The sequence below is a fragment of the Myxocyprinus asiaticus genome, chromosome 24, assembly GCF_019703515.2.
Source record: "Myxocyprinus asiaticus isolate MX2 ecotype Aquarium Trade chromosome 24, UBuf_Myxa_2, whole genome shotgun sequence".
In the NCBI taxonomy this organism is placed as follows: domain Eukaryota; kingdom Metazoa; phylum Chordata; class Actinopteri; order Cypriniformes; family Catostomidae; genus Myxocyprinus; species Myxocyprinus asiaticus.
The window spans coordinates 32,106,670-32,126,530 of NC_059367.1; the positions used below are offsets into that span (position 1 = coordinate 32,106,670).

A 19,861-nucleotide genomic window follows, 5' to 3' on the forward strand; every position below is an offset into this window, starting at 1 on the left:
TATATGATGCAACAGTCCAGGCTGGACTTACACTGATGTATAATGCTGCTTAAGTGCTTATCCATTGCTGTAATGTGGCAAATCATATTATAATGTGTTTATACTGGCTCCTCATCGATTGATCTGCAGGCTTTTTGTGTCCTAGCTAGTCATTTGTCTATCTGTCCTGGCTTTACCTCTTCACCATGAAGGAATTCAGGATCTGTGTTTTCCTATGTCACCATCAGCCAGCATTTCCAGGAATAGTATATCCAGCTGTGTTTATTTACATTCTTATTAAAAAAATTTCAATAGTATGGTGCAAGTAATAGCTGGTAAGAAAGGTGATCCATTGTGTTCATCTGTAAATAAACCAGGTCACGCTGCTAATGAGAGCGAGGTCTACATAAATCTTGCAGTAGTCGTTTGGGAACACCAATTGTTCTTATGGAAATATCTATAGACTTGGCCTACTGTTCCATAATAATGCTAAATCCCCAAGACAACAAAACAGACAGTTACCACCAATGCACTGACAAAAGGGTCATTGACAAGCTGATTGTACACTGCACAGATTTAGATGTTTATATACATTTAGAAGCTTGCACTCACTTTGAAAAGAACAACAGGAGGACACAACCCCAACCCCCCCCCCCCCAATATTTTTTTTCAACAAGATTTCTAGCCCAAAAGAAAGAAAAAGGAAGAAAGAAAGGATTTTGAATGAAAAAACAACAACAACAAAACATAAAAACAACCTATAATATTTCCAGTTCATTATAAACCAGCAAGCTCTACCAACAATGTTTAACCCTTCTTTGCCCTTCCATTGGGATCAGAGATTCCAGGGCTATTGTTCCTGATGGTCAAGGTTATAATCTGGAAACAATGTCCACAAAAGCCAAAGCATGGGACTGTGTCTAAGCCTGCCTTTATTAAGAAACAGGAAGTGCTAGGGGGATGCCTTTAGATCAGTTGTTCTCAACTTGTTTTGCATCAGGACCCAGATTTTACAATGGACATCAAGTGGTGACCCAACACATTACCAAAATAAACAAAATGTCCTACAAATAAAACATTGAAATATATTAATATTAAAATAATCTATATGTAATGTAGTGTGGGTCATATTTTCTTTTACCTTGCATAGTTTAAATTATGGTTTACAAGGATGAAGGCATGTCAGGCAATCTATCCATGTTGATATTGTTTAATTTGGCTCGTTTCTATCAAGTGACAGAGGAAATTGACCAGAATAAGAACAGCCTTTCACATCAAGTGTTTTCTCCCTTTAAACATTGACAAGCCTATTCATTTATCTATACTAACTATGCACGTTATATGGTTAGTTGCATTTTATTCTTTGTATTTAGCATTGTTTTTTTCCTGCTGTCCGAGACACTATCAGAACCAACCAATTAAGAGTGGACAAGCAAATATTATTTGCAAATTAGCGTTTAGGGCTTTACTGTCTTATTTAAGAATTGTATCATTTAAGGAACAGTGAACATGATCCATTATACCTTTACATTAAATGTAATCATGGTTGTCAATGAAACCAACAAATTTTTCCATGCAGCTGGAGTGAAAAATACAAAAGATCAAGAACAGAATACAGGTATAATGTGAAAATATTTCTTAAGGGGGTCATGACATACTCTTTTTTTATTATTATTTTTTTTTTTTTACATATTATTATTTTCCCTGAGGTCCACTGATAATGTTAGTAAAGTGATTTTGCACCAAAAAAGTCATAATTTAGTAATATATGATAATTTTCCACCCTGTCTCTGGCCCTCTGTCTGAAACGCTTGGTTTTGGCCTAAATGCCTCCTTAAAACTTTAACGTAAACGGCCACTGTTATAATTGGCTAACATCGTGCAGCCCCTCAAATACAGCCATATTTGAATCTCAATCGAAAGAGAATGAACCAGCTCCACAACATTATAAAACTACATTTCAGGGTTTACACATAACGCACATCCAACACATTGCATCTGAATATACACTTTTGAAACACTTATTCTTTATTATAATTTTTTTTCTCCACATTTTAGAATAATAGTAAAGTTATCAAAACTATGGAATAACATAAATGGAACTATGGGAATTATGTTGTGACTAAACAAAATCTAAAGTAAATCAAAACTGTGTTATATTTTAGCATCTTCAAAGTAGTCACGCTTTACCTAGAATGTGCAGAAATGTACTCTTGACATTTTCTCAACCAACTTCTTGAGGTATCACCCTGGGATGCTTTTTAAACAGTATTGAAGGAGTTCCCATCTATGTTGGGCACTTATTGGCTGCTTTTCTTTATTATTTGGTCCAAGTCATCAATTTCAAAAACGTTTTTTTTGTAATTAAATTTGAGTTTTATAATGAAATAAATTAATATGGTGGCGCAATTATATTTTTGTCTACAAAACTAATTTCAAACATTTAAGCATACGGCTTCAGATCAAAAGATTTTTAAGATCATGAGAAACATTTCAGTCAAGTGTTTCAAAACTTTTGACCGGTAGTTCATTAAATTGTTCAACTCAAGCACAACTGTTAACACTCAGCACCATAAACTATCAAACAGTCATGACATTTGAAATTTTCATGAATGAAACTGTTTACTTACAGTTTTGTGATTGGGTCCAATAGTGTTTTTAACTGCCCCATTCTTTAATAACTGTTCCTTTGCAAAGCTTGAATCATATTATGACTGGTTCACAAGCAATCTAAGCTGATATGATAAAAAAACCCGCACATTGGCCTACATAGTCCAAAGCACAATGAAGCAAGACACACACACATATAGTATCATCCTGCACTCAGGCGCATATCGTCGGAAATACATTAAAATGCTCAAAGACGTCCATCTAGTGCATGTTTACATGTACCAACAATTAAAAATAAAGCAGATGGGCGTGAGAATGCTCTCAGGACTTATTTGTGCTCAAAACAGCAACATCAAGAGCAACTGATGAAGCAGAATGGGGTCTTTTTCAGAGTCGTAACTTGACACTGTGTCTTTTAAAAGCAGTATGAGATACATGGCAATGGTCATAGACGTCTGTCTAGTGCATGTTTACATACAATAATAATTCAAAATAGTCTAGATTGGTCCCCTTTGGTGTTCATGAACAGTTAGGCCACACTAGGCCTGTTTGTCCTGCTCTCTCTCTCTGAGAACAAACTGAGCACCAGTGGGCGGGGCCAAGGATGTGACGATGTAAAGTAGGCATTGATGTTGTTGCTGTAGAGGCGGTCATGAATTAACGGGCCCCCAAATGACGTAGGGAAGTCACGGAAGTAGAGAACAAGGCTTCTTGCAGCTTGGTTTGAATAAATGCTTTTATTGCATTGGGGATTAAGTTTTGAGTTCTGAAATTTACAGTATGTATTTATAGTAAAATGACCTCAAGGAAAATTTGATTCCTCATGAAATAAGCCCTTTAAACTTATTCGAAAAACTGCATTTGCAACAACGCAGTACCTCTTATGTTGCTACTGTGTATATAGGACTTTAGCTTTCTTTTACTGCAGAGTCTGCAATATTGTAATGGAAGCAGATAAATGCATTATGGTACGTATGATTTCAGAGGCGAGCAAGTTTGACCTACATCTTAGCAGCTGTGCATTAGATGTAATCGCGCTGTCATATTTAAAATTGTCATAATATTGTTATAAACAGATGAGTCTGGTTGGCAGCCTCATTTATATGGATGTAGTATGTATAATCTGTCAGACTGGAAACAGTAAGCTTCTTATCAAGAACCTCCATAGCCCCCTCAGGAGCAGAAGGTGTTTACGACGTACAGCTCTGTGTTTTAGAAGGTGTGTCTGTCTCTGCATACAAATGATGTTTTTCCCCTCAGCAGGTGCCCCTCTGGGTGACCTGATGCAGTAAATCTGGTGAAATGGGTTCTTGGGGATGGAGGCATGAGAGATCCAAAGAAAGGCATCTGGCTCTTAAAGGGATAGTTCACCCAAAAATGAAAATTCTGTCATTATTTACTCACCCTTTACTGTTTCAAACCCATATGACTTTCTTACTTCCTTGGGATACAAAAAGAGATAAACTCAGTCACCATTTTCATTGTGTGGAAAGAAGAAAATCTCCTTTGTTTGACAGAAGAATGTTTGGAAGAACATTAGGGTGAGTAAATTATTTTTTATTTTTCAGGTGAACTATTCCTTAAATGTAGATCACTGTTGTGTGAAGTATCTTCAGTCTGATGCATGAAACCCTTGCTGAGCATGCCACTGTCATTGTTAACATTACACTGAATTAGAGACCGATATGGGATTTTTGAAACCGATACCGATTTTAGAGGGGAGGGAAAATTCACAGATTACCGATATGGTGGCCGATATAGCACATTTTTGAGGAATGAAAACAGACCTTTTCTATGTGGATTGTGCACCGATTTGACAATGCAAAGGTACTCAGAAGGCTGCTTTCTTAAACAAATATTTTTATCAAAGAATATTTGACATTATTATTATACATTGTCAGCAAATTCTAGAAATGAACACTGAGAAAATAAAAAATAAATAGAAATACAATAAATAGCTTAATAAACATCAGTACTGTTAGTATAAGTCAATTGCTGACCATTTAAATAAAAAAATAAAAAAATAAATAAAATAAATAGCTAAATAAACATCAGTACTGTTTAGTAACAGTCAATTGTTGACCATTATAATAAAGAATAAATACAAATAACATAAATAGCTAAATAAACATCAGTACTGTTTAGTATCAGTAAAATGCTGACCATTTAAATAAAGAATAAATACAAATAAAATAAATAGCTAAAACATCAGGGGCCGGTTGCACCAGCTATACGTACATTACAACTTAGCCTAGTTGTGGCATAAATGGGCACAAAATCAAAATTTATGCACTACTAAATATTTGAGCGTTGCACCATTATGCAACGTTACATTTATGTAGGATGTAACCCTACGTATAAACTAAATATTTACGGAAGCCTCTGACCAGGAGCAACTGATAAAAAAAGCATACTCACTTAATGACATCAATGAGCTCATGTTTTGGTTGACAGGCATCAGTCCTTTTGACATATGTGATGGTGTTGGCATTTACACTTGTTTACATTTACAAGAGAGAGAAAAAAATCGTACTTTTAAGTGGCTCTTCAGTATAAAACTGATCTAACGGTGCAGTTTTTAGGGTGCATCGCCCAGTGTCAAGTTTCAACACATTCAAAATATATATAGGATATTAAAATGAATAAATGTCTATTTTTGCAGCCTGTTGTATTAGTATTTATTTATCACCCCTTATTTATTTTAGATACAGTTCCTATATATTATTATTTACACAGGGCAAATATACTATTTATTAAATCTTCTTTTATTACGTATCCTATTTTAATGTCTGGAAAACCAGACTTTTAAATATTACATTTCATAAATGCAATGACTGGAATTGTTCGGTTGAAGGGGTTACCAAACTGAGAATCCTTAACAGAACAGTTTGGTGAATATATGTTTACATATTAGCTTCAACTCAGCTGACAAGCAATGAAAGTAACTACGTGGTTAGCTAGTTAGCTATAAGCTCGTTGTCACAGAGAGTAAAAGATGGACAAGCATTGCGTCTCACCAACTAGGTAACAACGTAGTGTGAAATCAACACTTAAGAGACACAATCCACCACCGCACCGTTGTCTGCTGAGCTGCAAAAAGATGCTCTGATGTTTACCTTTCAGTCTGCTACATTACTGACTGCACTGACAAACTATAGCTAACATAACAAACAGATGTGATCAACATGAGTGACATGGTTGTCAGGGACAGGGTTAACATTTTTAAATAAAATTATGGGGTCATTGTTTATTAACTTTCCAGTATGTATTTCACAAACTAGTTAGCAACTTAACGCAAAGACACCACTTATCTCCACACCGCTTAACTCCGCCCTGTCTGCAGAGCCACCGTCAGCTCAGCTCTGTAAACAATTGAGTCGGAGCACGCTCTGCTGGACAAACTACGTTATGACACCAATTCCATAATATCGGCTGACCGATATATTGGTCGGGCACTACACTGAATATTCTCTGTTCTTTGAGTGCATTGATTATTAGAGGTCAACTGATTATAGGTTTTGCCAAATAACTCAAGAAGAAAGGCAGATTTGTAATTGAAAGGCCAATAGATAAATCGTTATATTGAAAATAGAGGTGAGCAGTGTGACAGTATTAGTAATTAGTAAGCCTATTTTCCAATAGTCCTATGCATTAAATACTTCAGAATTTTCTATTTATTTGGATCTTGATAGGTGCAAACTAAAACATAAGATTATTCATAATAACAAAGATTTTTGACAATATCTTATTGTTCCAAAAGCTGCTATCTGTGATGAATAATCACTGAAAACTAGTAATAATGTTGGCTTGAGTGTTGTTCTACAGACTTTGTTTAGGGTTTTTCCAAAATCCTTAAACCAAGACCAAAATGACCAATTGTAAATCCTACAGCTTTCAATCTACATCCACCAAACTTGGCACAGACCTTCAGACTATTCTGACTAGCATTGCTTTATCTTATATAACTGATCAGAATGAAGGTTTTCACTCCATGGACGGTCACAAATCTGAAAAATCCCAAAGACTTAAATTGACAGGATGTTCAAACGAGCCAACAGAATGCTGGTTAATTCAAACTCCAACTTTTAAACAATTCAAATGTAAACAAACACACCTGGAATATCATGGTTTTAGGTTACAATACATACAAAGTCTATCCATCTATCTATATTTCTAAAGGTCTTATCTGAAGGTCTACTTGACTATCTATCTGTCTTTTTAAACTTCAGACAAAGGCTGAAGAAATTTACAATCTTTATTGTCTTCTTGTTATATCTATTGCAGGGAGGGAGGTTTTATATTAAAGAGGTGATGCTACTCGGGAATTGCAATGGCTAAACAATGATTAACCCCTCGTCTGGCTTTGATTTCTGTCCTGTAATCTAAATGGCCCACCAAAAGAGCATAAAACCTCCACTTTAAGAGGCTGCTTTGGGTATAAGTGGGTGAACAAAGGCTGCTGAATAAAAACATATATAACATGAAAGATGGATTTAAATGTACCCAGATATCCATTTTTACAAATATAGCCCACTTTGCTTGTGAGATCAAACACTTTTCTGAATAGATTCATCTTGACGGATAATGAGGTGGGATTTTGATGTCACTCATTTTATTGTCATTTAAAACTTGTGCAACTAACTATTTTCTCAGCTTGTTTAGCTAATTCGTATTCACGTTCTAGAGTTGATTGACAGGTGATATCTGTATCTAAAAGGTGATTGGCTCTTTTAACTGTAAGGCAGGACTTCCTTTCTACATCCGTTGACTGTTGGGCGGTCAAAGCTCCTTGGTTGAGTGTTCCAATTTCTCTCATTAATTTCATAGAATTTGCCCATCTCTGCTAAATAATCTCTATTCTAGATCTAACTGCAGCAGGACTCAACATCCAGATGTTGCTGGTTAACTCAATAATGCTGAGCCAATTAGTTACCAGACTGTATTTAGGTCAATATTCAGATATTTCAGCAAAGCTGCAGGATATCCCTCTTCGATTTAATTGCAGTTCCTATAGATTTGTGATTACACAAGCTTCAGTTGTTTTCAGCAGCTGGAATTTGCTGTTTTGGTATAATATTGGGGTTGGAATCCAGTTTTAAGGTGGTAATAGACTCTACTAACAGAAATTTTATCATTCAATAATCATTTTCTTAGCCTGTTGTTTCACAGCCATTTGACTTGACTTTCTGTCGGACACACAAGATGTTATAAGATGGCATAATATTCACCCAGATCTTTTTTAATACAATGAAAGTGAAAGGGGAGACGCTGCCAAGCTCCATAAATGACCAAAAAAACACCATAAAAGTAGTCAATATGACCGTCCGCTATTACCCAAGTCCTCTGAATCCATACAATAGCTTTGTGTGAGAACCAGATTGACATTTCAGTTGTTATACACTGATAATCATCCCCTACGCTGCAGCTGTCAAATCTTATTTGTGTCCGTAAATATTCAAATATGGCGTGTCAAGACCCATCGGTTGAATCATATGGACCACTTTTATGGTGCTTTTTTTGTCATTTTTGGAACTCGACAGCGTTGTTCCCCATTTTATTTTATTGTATGAAAAGGAGCTGCATAAAAATGTCCTTTTGTGTTCCACGGAAGAAGGAGAGTCATATGGGTTTGGAAAGACGTGAGATAACCTTTTAACTCAACACGAATATTTCCCTGTCAACCCTATACATTCTTTCTCTGTTACCTTACATCCTCTCCTGCATACTAAAGATGTGCGCTCTCACATTCTAAAATCAACTTAATGAGCTATCAAACAATCAGGTCAGGGGAGTCATTCATTATAGCTGGCAGAGATCATCAAGATGGAGGAGTGAGGCATAGTGGACATGAAGGAGAAATTTACTGAAGAGCAGTTCACCATGGCGTTTTTATTTTTATTTTTTTTACTTTGGCTGCAGTGTCTTAAACCATTATTAGAAATGCCAGACATAGGAGGTGAGCTTGTCTGTGCTTTATATTAATATTTCATGAACTTAACATTAGCCCTCTTTGGTTGCCAAAAATGCATAAGGAATACTTTCTGTGTGTCTCCTCTGAAGAGCTGGTGTGTAACTGCAGTGGAGAGGGCGTGTCGGACCCTGACGAGTGTGACCGTGAGACAGGTCAGTGTGATTGTATGCCGGGATACACTGGTCTGGACTGTGAGGAGTGTGAGGAAGATCACTTTACCAACGGCACCATTGGATGTCTGCCCTGTGCATGTGACTCGTTTGGCGCAGACAGCTCAAGCTGTGACAGGTAAGAGGCATTATGGGAATGTTGCTGTTTGTTAGCAGATTTATAGAAGTAGAAAACTGAAAAATATATAATGTACATAAAAAAATGTAACTAGTCTACTTCTACTCAGGAAATCTGCTTTGAAAATTAATTCAATTAAATTAAAATCTTACAATATTTGTTGTCTTAACCGTTTTCATACAAATTCCATTTGACCCAATTTGGAATGCCTAATTCCCAATGTGCTCTAAGTCCTCATGGTGGCGTAATGACTCTCCTCAATCCGGGTGGCGGAGGACGAATCTCAGTTGCCTCCGCCTCTGAGACCGTCAATCCACGCATTTTATCACGTGGCTTGTTGAGCGCGTTACCGTGGAGGCATACCGTGCGTGGAGGCTTCATGCTATTCTCCGTGGCATCCACGCACAACTCATCACATGCCCCACTGAGAACCACATTAAAGCGACCACGAGGAGGTTACCCCTTGTGACTCTACCCTCCCTAGCAACCGGGCCAATTTGGTTGCTTAGGAGACCTGGCTGGAGTCAAACAAAGATTTTTTTGAAGGATGTATGAGGTGTTCTTGTCCATACAATGTAAGTCAATGGGGTCCAACATTTTCAAGCTCTGAAAAGGACATGAAGGTAGCATTGAAGTAATCCACATTTGGGTGAGAAACCAAAATAAAATTCAGTACTTCTTTAACAAAAAGCTTCACTTCCACCCAGCTCTTCAGTGCAGGTTCATGAGAGAAGCTCATTCACTTGTCCTGGCACTTGACGCATGCACACTCACATGTTCATGCAAGAACTTCCAGTTGCATTGCATCAGTTCTTATGTGAACATGCAAGCACATTTGTGTCAAGCACGAGAACGCGTGAATGAGCTTTTCTCATGAATACCTCATACATTGTTCAACATATCTTTGTTTGTGTACCGCAGAAGAAAGAAAGTCGTATGAGTTTGAGATGGCATGAGGGTGAGTAAATGATAAGGGAATTATAATTTTTGGGTGAACTACTTGAGAGTCAGATCTTCCGTATAATAGATTTCTTTAACAATTTTAACCCATATTTATTTATACCATAATGTTTTTTATACATGCTATAAGTATATTAGTATTTTATTATCCAAAATATTGTTTGAAATGGTACATTGTTGAAAATTCCCTTTACATACTGTATCCCTGAATCGTTTAATTTATGATTGAACAGTATTCCAGAAATCGGTAACTTTTGGGCAGTTCCTTTCTATGAAAGTTTAAGCATCAACTTTTTTTAATGCTAAGGATAGCTACGCAACAAAGAACTATTTTACGGACATCTGCTAACATCTGCTATATAGCAATAAGATTGTTGCTTACTGTGTAATAAAAATGTATAAGAGAACCACTTGTTATAAAGAGTAAACATTACTATTTTAATTAGGCAAAGACCGATACAAAATGTGTGTGCCGATACCGATATCCAGTTGTTTAGAACATCTGCCAATACGCAATACAGATAGTTTGATGGTTCTGCTTTTTTATGCTACCTTATTTCAAAATGCTGATAATTAATTGCAGAACTTGGAAAGAAATAGAAATAATAACTTTATTCTCAATGTCGGGGCCGTTTCTGACCATTTTGGCAACCTAGACGAGATCACGATTGTCGTACGGGGGTGGGTGGGTGAGTGGTGGTGCTGGTTGGACGCGGCGGTGTATTTGCGTCATTTGCGCTGCCAACTGTCGGAGCTTGGGGTTGGGGGGTTCCAATTTTAGAAATGGCTCTGCTCAGTGTCTCTAAAATGTTTCCATATTTGAGTAACTGGTCTCAGTTATAAACAAAACACTGAAAAAAAAGCACTTTATTAACTCACATTAACTGAATAGACTCTTCTTTATTTTTTTAAATGTTCATAACTCACATTAACTGCATTATGAAGTTTGTCTCTTTTTAACTGAAGCATCCTTCGCCTTAGCTTTACCATACAGCATTTATCATACTTCATGCTGTGTCGAGCTTTAAAGTCAGTAAGCAAATTTGTTGTGATAAAAGTTTTAATAGTGGTTTCACCTCATGAAATTCAATCAGTGCAAAGCTTAGAAATTGCAACTCTGTTGTCATTGTCACCCAATTCAAAGTAATTGAACAAAAGAGACATTTTCTTTCACACACGGCCAGAGTTGTAGGCTAATTGTCTGATGCATTTTTCCGTCCCCTTTTGACATAGTCAGCCCATGATAATCGGCTGATTTAAACAATCACACGATGTCCGATGTCCCCCCAAAGTGAAAAACCCAATTGCTTTTATCACTCGATTTGGATGTTTGGCCGATATATAGGTGCATCTCTAGTTTTAATGTATTTATTAGAAATTTAGTAACTTGTTTTATGCTGAAATAAATTCCTAAATATTGCTTGTTAACTACATTTATCAGATGTAGCTAACTTCTAGGGACCGTTTCTCCCCAAAGTACGTATACTGTAGCTGTGTAAATCCACAGACACTGCAGACGATTAGGCCGATTAGCTCAGAAAGCCGTATTGCCTCTTTCTCCCACAATCTTGGAATGTACAGTACTTGGTATGGGTGAAATAATTGGGACATATCATTTGCCTTTTGGCATATTTCTGTTGTGCTTTAATTGTTTAGTGGGATATTTGCTATGTTTACTTGGAGACATGCTGATTATTGCCAGTTTGAGGCTAATGAAATGGCATTTCTTTTGGGGAGCAGATTGCAGTGATCCCAGCTTGTTATGGTACAAGACCCCTAAGTAATGGATTTAGAGTCAAGGAAGGCTTTTAGAGTCAATGACCAAAGCCAGGATTAAACCCAAGTTTGTGCTTTTTTTCAAATACAAATGGACAGTTTTGTTGGCAAAGTACAGTACGATAACGTCTTTGATGTGTGAAGCTTTAGACAGACTACCAATCTTATTTTCACTCAGAAATATCAGGATCAAATTGCAGCACATCTGACCATATTTTGAAAGGAAGATGAGAGGGAAATGAAATGATGGAGAGAGAGAGAAGCTAATTCACCCTTTCATTATGAAGGTCACATTTTATGATCTGTTAGATACCTTCTCCAAAATCACTCAAGCATGGGTTATGTGGATGCTAAGGAAAGCACTATAATAAGAAAACTGGTACACACACACACACACACACACACACACAAAAAATAAAAAAATTGGTAATAAGGTAATAAGAGGTAATAAGAGACGCTCCAATCTAGGGCACAACACTGCTTTTGTACATCCCAAGCTCAGTGATGTGCTAATGTATCCAGAGTGCTTCAAAAGTGCATAAAAGTAAGATTATTGTGGGTGCGCAACATGTAGTTCACGGCATTAAACAGTTTTTTCTTCTGCATCAGTTTATTAAAGCAATCCTTTGTCTGTCAGACACCCCAACCTAAAGAAACAGCAACAGACTCTAAATACTTTCCACAACACCTTATAAATCAACCTGTGGGACTATGAATAATAACGGGAACATTGCTCACAGCAGGCAATTTAAAGTCCGATCATGACTAAAATTGACATTTATTGCTGAATTTGGTGAATTTGTACAGAAGCAATGCTTTAAATGATGAGGACGATTTAAGACACAACTTTTCAAAGTTTACTTGCTGATAGTAACTACAAGCAAATGCACCATGCTGTCAGCACACTTGAACATTACAAAAAGTGGCATCTTTAATTCATCACTTTAAAATCACCACAGCTAAAAATATGACTAGTTTGTTGTTGGACGACTGGTGGAGCATCCTGTCCCATTTGTAGAATGCGTTTCTTTCTATGACTTCTGCTTGTTTTACATCCATCGTCTTCAGTCAGTCATTTAAATGCTGCCAAACAGCCAATTTAAGTCGCTTTTTTGATGGATATGAATCTGGTAGATAGAATTCTTCTGTTATATTTTGGAATTCATGTGTTTAAGCTTCAGTTTCATGTGAATTGAAAGTTCATGTTCAGTTTGTGATATCTGGCCATTAAAGCACCACGTGGCCACCGTCCGTAACCATAGCAACAGCTCCAGCACACACATATGCGCAAGAGTTTTCCAATTTAGGCTTACAAAATTTTACGAAAAACTCTTATATTATATATTTATACATTATATATATAATATTTTCACCACATGTAAATAAAGCATTTCACGGTTTTTAACCGTGGATTCTAAATTCTTATGGTTAAATTAATCGTATAATCATGTCATGCCTAATTCAATGCATATTCTTAAATATTTATACACTGTATCATATCAAAAATTCAGAAAAACCATTAGGGTTAATGTTTCAAGAAAAAAAATTACCGTTCTGAAAATTATGTTTCTTACATGCTCATCTGAAATTCCTGTCTGCTTTCCTCACCATGAAAAACAACTGATCATTTCTATGGACGCCTTTAACATTTTTACTGAATCCACATATGACTCATGTGATATATTTAATGTTTTCTAAATTAATAAGAAAGGTTTGTGTGGGTAACTGACCTACAGACCGAAATTGCACGTTGTCAGCCACTGACTGTCTTGTGAGTTTTATTCCTGCAGGGGGCGCTTGATGCTTGAAAACCAAATCCTCCATTCATCCACATTTAAATCTAAGAACACTTTATATCCATTTGGAGACATTTTACACTGGATAGTTATTTTTTAATAAAAACTGATTATTGCAAGAATTCATACCTGTGAATGAAATCAGACTCAGCATTTTCTATAAAAGCATTTTTTTAAATCCTCATCCAGTAATATTAAACAACTGTGAGTTCATGCATCCTGGCCAGGGCCAAATCACCCCCTTCACAGCATTGGGGGGGACGTTTTCCCCCCGTCTCCCCCAATTCTACGCCAGTGGTTTCAGGTAGGTTACAGTCCTGTGTGTGAAATCACAGCTCTGCTGAGGCTGGTTTCCTTACTGTGTTGATACATAAAGAGCTCCACAGGAAATTATAACAACCAATATGCATCCAATATGTTATATATTAACAAGCATCGTATTAATATATACTAGTAACCGTATCAAAATTTAACTTCAATCACTAGATGTAATTGTTGTAAGAAGAGACATGAAGAGCTTTCAAACAGTGAAGCGCCTTTGTGTCATGCGTTTGATGTGTCATGTTCATGTACATCCTTTCAAAGGGAAAGAACGTGTGATTATTTTAATCCTATGGGGCTGGATCCAATTCTAGACCCAGATGTAAAAGAACAGCTTTGTTTTGGGACTTAGTTATGTGCTTATAATATGAAGTGGTATTTCTGGCCAAGATTGTGTGTTTATTCGGTCTAACTTTGATGTTTAGTTAGCAAGTTAATGTAATCCTGCATTGAGGATAGTGTAAACATGTGTGGCTCTCCGTCCTAGGCGGAAGGGGCTCGAGGCTCACACTTTTTACTCCATTTAATATTTGTCCGGCTAGATTTGTATTGGAAAGTCGATTTTTACATAGCCACATACCTTGAAGCGTTGGCTACAAAAAAGCTATTGAACATTTTCACAGATATTGCCCAGGGCGGAAAAAAGTTTATTGAACACATTTAAAATGTTTCCTTCATAAAATAGATGGATATAATATAAATTGAACTTTTGATTCCAAATCTTATTGTCACTGTGATATAGCTCTTGTGGCAACTTCCCTGCATGTGTGACAACCAGTCCCAGTCTCCGCTATAGGCTTTCCATCCATTAGTATTAAAGGTACACATCATGTGCAATGTACTGCACATGTTAAGTGCAGTGTGGTTAAAAGTCAATAAAGTATGATGCAAGGAAAACACTTTGGCCTTAAGTGTATATCAACATCTGCACAACTTTACCAGTTGCTAAGAAACCAGATCTTCCATGTGTCGTCCACTCTTTGTAAAAAACATCTAAGTCTACCAATTTCAAAGCACCATTGTCCTGTCATTGTGTAATACTGACCTAATTAATATGCAGCTGATCTGCCCCAGGGTCCCTGAAACATTAATGCGGTTTCTCCTACTGCTGCCTGCTGAATGTGGTTTCTCCCTCTGAACACACACTCGTACACACACCAACAACCAATCCAAATGATTTAAGAAGCTCCTGGTGATATTATAATGATATATTATGTGTCAGGCCTGCTGCATTGGAGTGTGCTTCTGTATGTTAACTATGTCATATATAGTTTCTATGGTGTAGAATCTGACTGATGCTGTTCAGTATCAAATTCTAAAGTGTTTTTATTTGAACAAAGGCAGTTTTAGTGTGAAGCACAAGGGCTTTTACTAATCAAACAAGCACAGATCACTCACAAGAATGATGAATTTAGTTAATGCAGTCTTATTGTTGTGTCTGTTTAATTTGGATGTTTTTTGTATAGTTCTGCTGAGCTTTTTTGTGCATATTATTGTGTATTTAGGGATGATTGGTTGTGAACCAACTATTATGCATTTAAATCCACATTATAACACGGGAGTGAAATGCTTATTGTGAATGATCATGTGCCCTGACTTTTGTATGCTAGTGTATTGTATTTAAATTGACCTGTCAATATCATAATGCCATGCTCACACAACTGAGATATAGGTAATGGTTGAACAGGTTCTTTTCTGGTATTACAAGTATTTTTTTAGTGATATTATGACAACAAATAACAAGCATCCTTTGCCAGCCTCGTTTTCAGTGGCCTGTTTCTAAGAATAGAGCCTTTTTAAGCCTCATTTACCAAATTTTCCTTAGACATAGGGGTGTTTTTATATCCTAACACTAAATAATTATTTTAGAGCGGGGTTGGATCCATTTAGATAAGCATCATGGTGCTACTGCTACAGATGCTAGAGATGCACCGCCCTGTTTCATGTTTGCACAAAATGCTAAATGTGCCACCCTAATGAATGGTGCTGTTCAACAGCTGGCTTTAGGGAGCTGTCTGTGGCCTAGAGAGACAGAGACAGAAACAGACTATGGGTCTGTCTGCTAATGAATCTGAATGCAGTGGGAAGGTCATTAGACAGGGCATGATTGATCATTATCTGACCTTGATAATCTCAGTGTTTCTGTGTGAGACAGTGTGTGTGCGTGTGTTTTGGGGAAAAATATGTCTTTATATGCTCTCACTGGCTCTTCTTTTGAATCTATGCAGTGTTTTTTAGAAAGAGAGATGTTTCTGTTTTGCGTCCCCTACAAAAAACCTTTTTTTGGCTGCTTTAACCTCCTGTGATCCGAGCATGACTGCTGTGTGCATTTTCCATTTCCCTTTTTGATTTGTAACTAGTAGCACCTAACAAACAAGCAAAAAATAAAAAAATAAAAAACATTATCATTTTCAATTATAATCATTAAGTATGTGTCACCATTTAAAAAAAAAAGCTTCTATTTATATCCAAAACAAGCTTATATTATGTACTGTGTGTTTTTGTTGAAAACATTTAAACAAACAATGTGTGAAAACAAAAAAAGTACAGAATGAAAGCATTTAAGCTCATGCAAAGCGAAGAAAAAGAAATCAACAATAAAGTAGACTGACGCAATTAATGTACAGGACGAATATAAACACTCGGCATATAATAGTTATCATGCTTATATTGTATCTCATGACATGTTTTTGTTGAAAAAAACAAGCATATCCACATGCTCAGTAAACTATACTCATTTATACACACCAGTTTAAATGATGGGATGTCCCTTACCTCCGCATATATGCCTTGTACATTGGGGGAATACTGGAGATTTACATGTGGGGAAACCCCACTATTGCAGCGCAATTCCGCTGCAGGTCGCAATAGAAAGTTAAGAAAACAAACACAGCAACAACTGTGGAATATCTATAAATAAAGATAAACAACGGAAAGTAAAATAGCAAAGTCTTTCTTGGATGCAATGTTTGTTGATTACAGAAGCGTTGTAGGGAATACGTTGCTACAGGGATGCTGCTTTCTGATGAGCTGCACATATACGGGAGTAAAGAGTACACTACTTATACAGTGCATTTAAACAGGAGCCCACCTTTCTCACAGTAAGCCACATTCTCGCAATAACCCGCTTTCTGGTGTCCATCTAAAAGTACTGACAGAACCGTTTGCTCATCAAATGTGATCAACTTGTGTCCACACTCAGCAGCGCCACCCAGTGCATTCTGTTATAACAGCAGGTTTTAGTTTGTTTGTTCAGGATTTAACATGCATCTCACTGTATATATGTATATGGCCAGCAAAGCAAAACTTTGTGAAATTACTTTTACTTTTTGCAGAACGAATACTCGAGTATTCAACTACTTGTGCACATCCCTACCAAAGATGTGTTCAAAAACAAGAGTGATATATCCAAAACAAGTCATAAAGATTTTTTCACCCCCCTTAGCGTTTTGCGCCGAAGTAGATCACTAAAAAGCATTTGCGTGAGCGGTGAAGGTGTCTCTACATCATCGCTGCAGGAAAAACTTGTTGTTTTTTCCTGTAAACACTGTTGTCATGACGAGTACATATCTCTAATGAGCTATTCAAGAGATTGGACAGATTCACAGCGTGTTGAGTAACTCTCAATTGAGATTATGAGCGCGCATGTTTGATTGACAGATTGTGAGCGAACATGTACTGTGTATGAACACGTGCGCAGACTGACCACCGCTCTCATAACATCAGCCATGCTCAGATATGATTTGTTGTTGTTTTTTATATGTAACATTCTCTTGCAGTTGAACTCCCTCTCTAATGTGATTTAGCAATGTAAAGAACTAGCGTAAATCCTCATGAAAATGGACACCTCACAACTCTATTTGATAGGCTGCTGATAAATATATTTCTGATCATGATATCATGGCGCAGGCCACAAAAGATCGCTCGAGGGCTGTGTGTACAGTAGCGCTGCTCTAGAGTCTTGTGAACAGTATTCAGTTGGTTTTTATTCATTTAAATTATGCGTTGCATATAGCAAAGCCAAAATACAACATCCACGCATGTGGACGCGGGGTCGCACGAGGTTAAAGTGTTAAAGAAAAAATGTATTTACATTATATTCTCACTTCATCTCGTTCCAAATTTGTATGATTTTCTTTCATCCGTGGAACATAGAAGTTCAGCAGTATGCTGGTGAGCTCCAAAAAACAAAACAAAAAAAACACCATAAAACTACCATAACAGTTATCCGTGCTGTCTTCTCAAGCCATACAATAGCTTTCATTGTATTCACTTTCACTGTATGGAAATAGAGAAGCATAAACATTCTGCTATCTCTGTTTGTGTTCGACGGAAAAAGAAATGCATACAGGTTTGGAACGAGGTTAAGTAAATACATTTTCATTTTTGAAACCAAAAGCCTTTAACAGGCTTTGGTGATCTTTCTTTCTCTCTCTCTTGTTCTTGATCTTCCTCTGTTTCTCTGGAGAATGTGATTGATAGGTCATATATGTCACATCTCACTCTCATTCCCCAGTATGCGTTAGGTGCTGAGCCATCGCCATGGCAACTTCTCTATCGGCCCATGCGCATCCACATATATACACGCACCCACCCACCCTCCCACACACTCGCACAGCAAGTGCAAATGTATCCACTAATGCCCCACAGTCTTCAAAGGAATATGTTAGCTAGCAATGCAGAGGTGCTTTTTGACTGTAATATTTCATCCATTGTTGTGTTATTTCTGTTGTGGCGCAAATACACATTGTATTAGAATTTGTTACACTATTTGTTTAGTGAATGCAGCAAGCAACTTGGTAAACAGACCATAGTCAAGGAGACACTGTATTTAATTTGCAATATGTGTCGTATTTCACCCTAAAATCAAAAGGAAAAATATGAGAAATTATATTTTGCATAAAGAAATTGAAGACTATTTTTAGGACAGTAATTTTGACATTTTTTTCATCACAATTAAACACCCCCCCCCCCCCCCCCCCCCAAAATTCACATTACTGTGAAGTTAAAAATCTTATTCTGTAATACAGAATGGCACACTGATTTTGTTATTAACATCAGCATAAATCTATATGTACAGTATGTACCGTATGTATATATGCATTTCAGCAATGAAAATAATACATTTTTGCATTTTAGTAGAATGGGTGGGGGTGCTTAAATCTCATAAAAACAATGTCACAATGATTCAGTTTATTTATGCCAAAAATATTCCTTATTATTTTTATCATTGAATTTGGGGTGAAATATGACCCAGACTATTCTTGACAGTTCTCTTCAGATTTACCCTGAAACGTTCATTCAATATGTTGTGCTGTTTTAGGTTCCAAGGTCATTTTCACAACCCATGTTTTCTGGAGTTTTTCTGTCTACTCGTATTTGGACTTTCATTCCACAGACTGATCTCATGAAAATTACGTGAATGTGGCTACATTTTTGCAGAATTATATTATGTGGCTACTAACACATATTATGGCAGTTCTGAGGTGAAATGTGTACTATGTGGCGCGAAAAACGATTTAAATGTTCTCCCAAACAGGTGAGATTTAGAGCATCTATCGAGTTAAATCAACAAACTGACCTCTCTACCTTAAACCTTAAATGTAAACCTAACCTATTGTGTCATAAAAAGCAAATGTTACATGAAAAATGCAATTGCTGAAGCAACCACGTTATTTTGTGGTGCTACTATGCAATCGACTGATCGCAATCGGTTTAGCTGCCTCGCAGTTTAATTGCAAAGAAGCTTGTAAATGTACAGTAGTTGGTTATGTAATGCAAACGTTAAAATGTATCGCCTTACAAATCATGCACCATAGTAAAAGTGTTTAGATGTCATAAGGTAGCATTGTGTGAGGAACAGGGTGAAAAGTCTGTGTTAATGAACTGAAAATCTGCCCTTCTACTCGTGATAAAGAAGTAGAAGTCATTGTTTTAGCATCTCCAGTGTTTAATTCAACAAGAAACTGCTGCGATACGTACAACGAGCTACTTAAAAATAATTTAGCAAAATTGTAAGTGCAGTAACATGATTCTATGAAACAAGGCAACTGAAGTGTGTATTTTGTTTTTACGTCAAAATACTTTCTCCTATCCCAGCTTAATATGCAAAGACAACTATAAGTAAGCCATTTGTAGGTTGATTCTCCAGAAGAGTATA

At 36.7% G+C, this 19,861-nt stretch overlaps 1 protein-coding gene across 2 annotated transcripts in view; it reads left to right on the forward strand.

Moving 5' to 3' along the window:
• LOC127415096 (multiple epidermal growth factor-like domains protein 9) overlaps positions 1-19,861 on the forward strand; it is a 50,433-nt gene that overhangs the window by 1,090 nt on the left and 29,482 nt on the right. For both annotated transcript variants that reach the window (XM_051653646.1, XM_051653647.1), the window contains exon 2: positions 8,650-8,848. In XM_051653646.1, the coding sequence (XP_051509606.1) occupies positions 8,650-8,848 (199 nt within the window). The remainder of the gene's footprint in view (positions 1-8,649; positions 8,849-19,861) is intronic.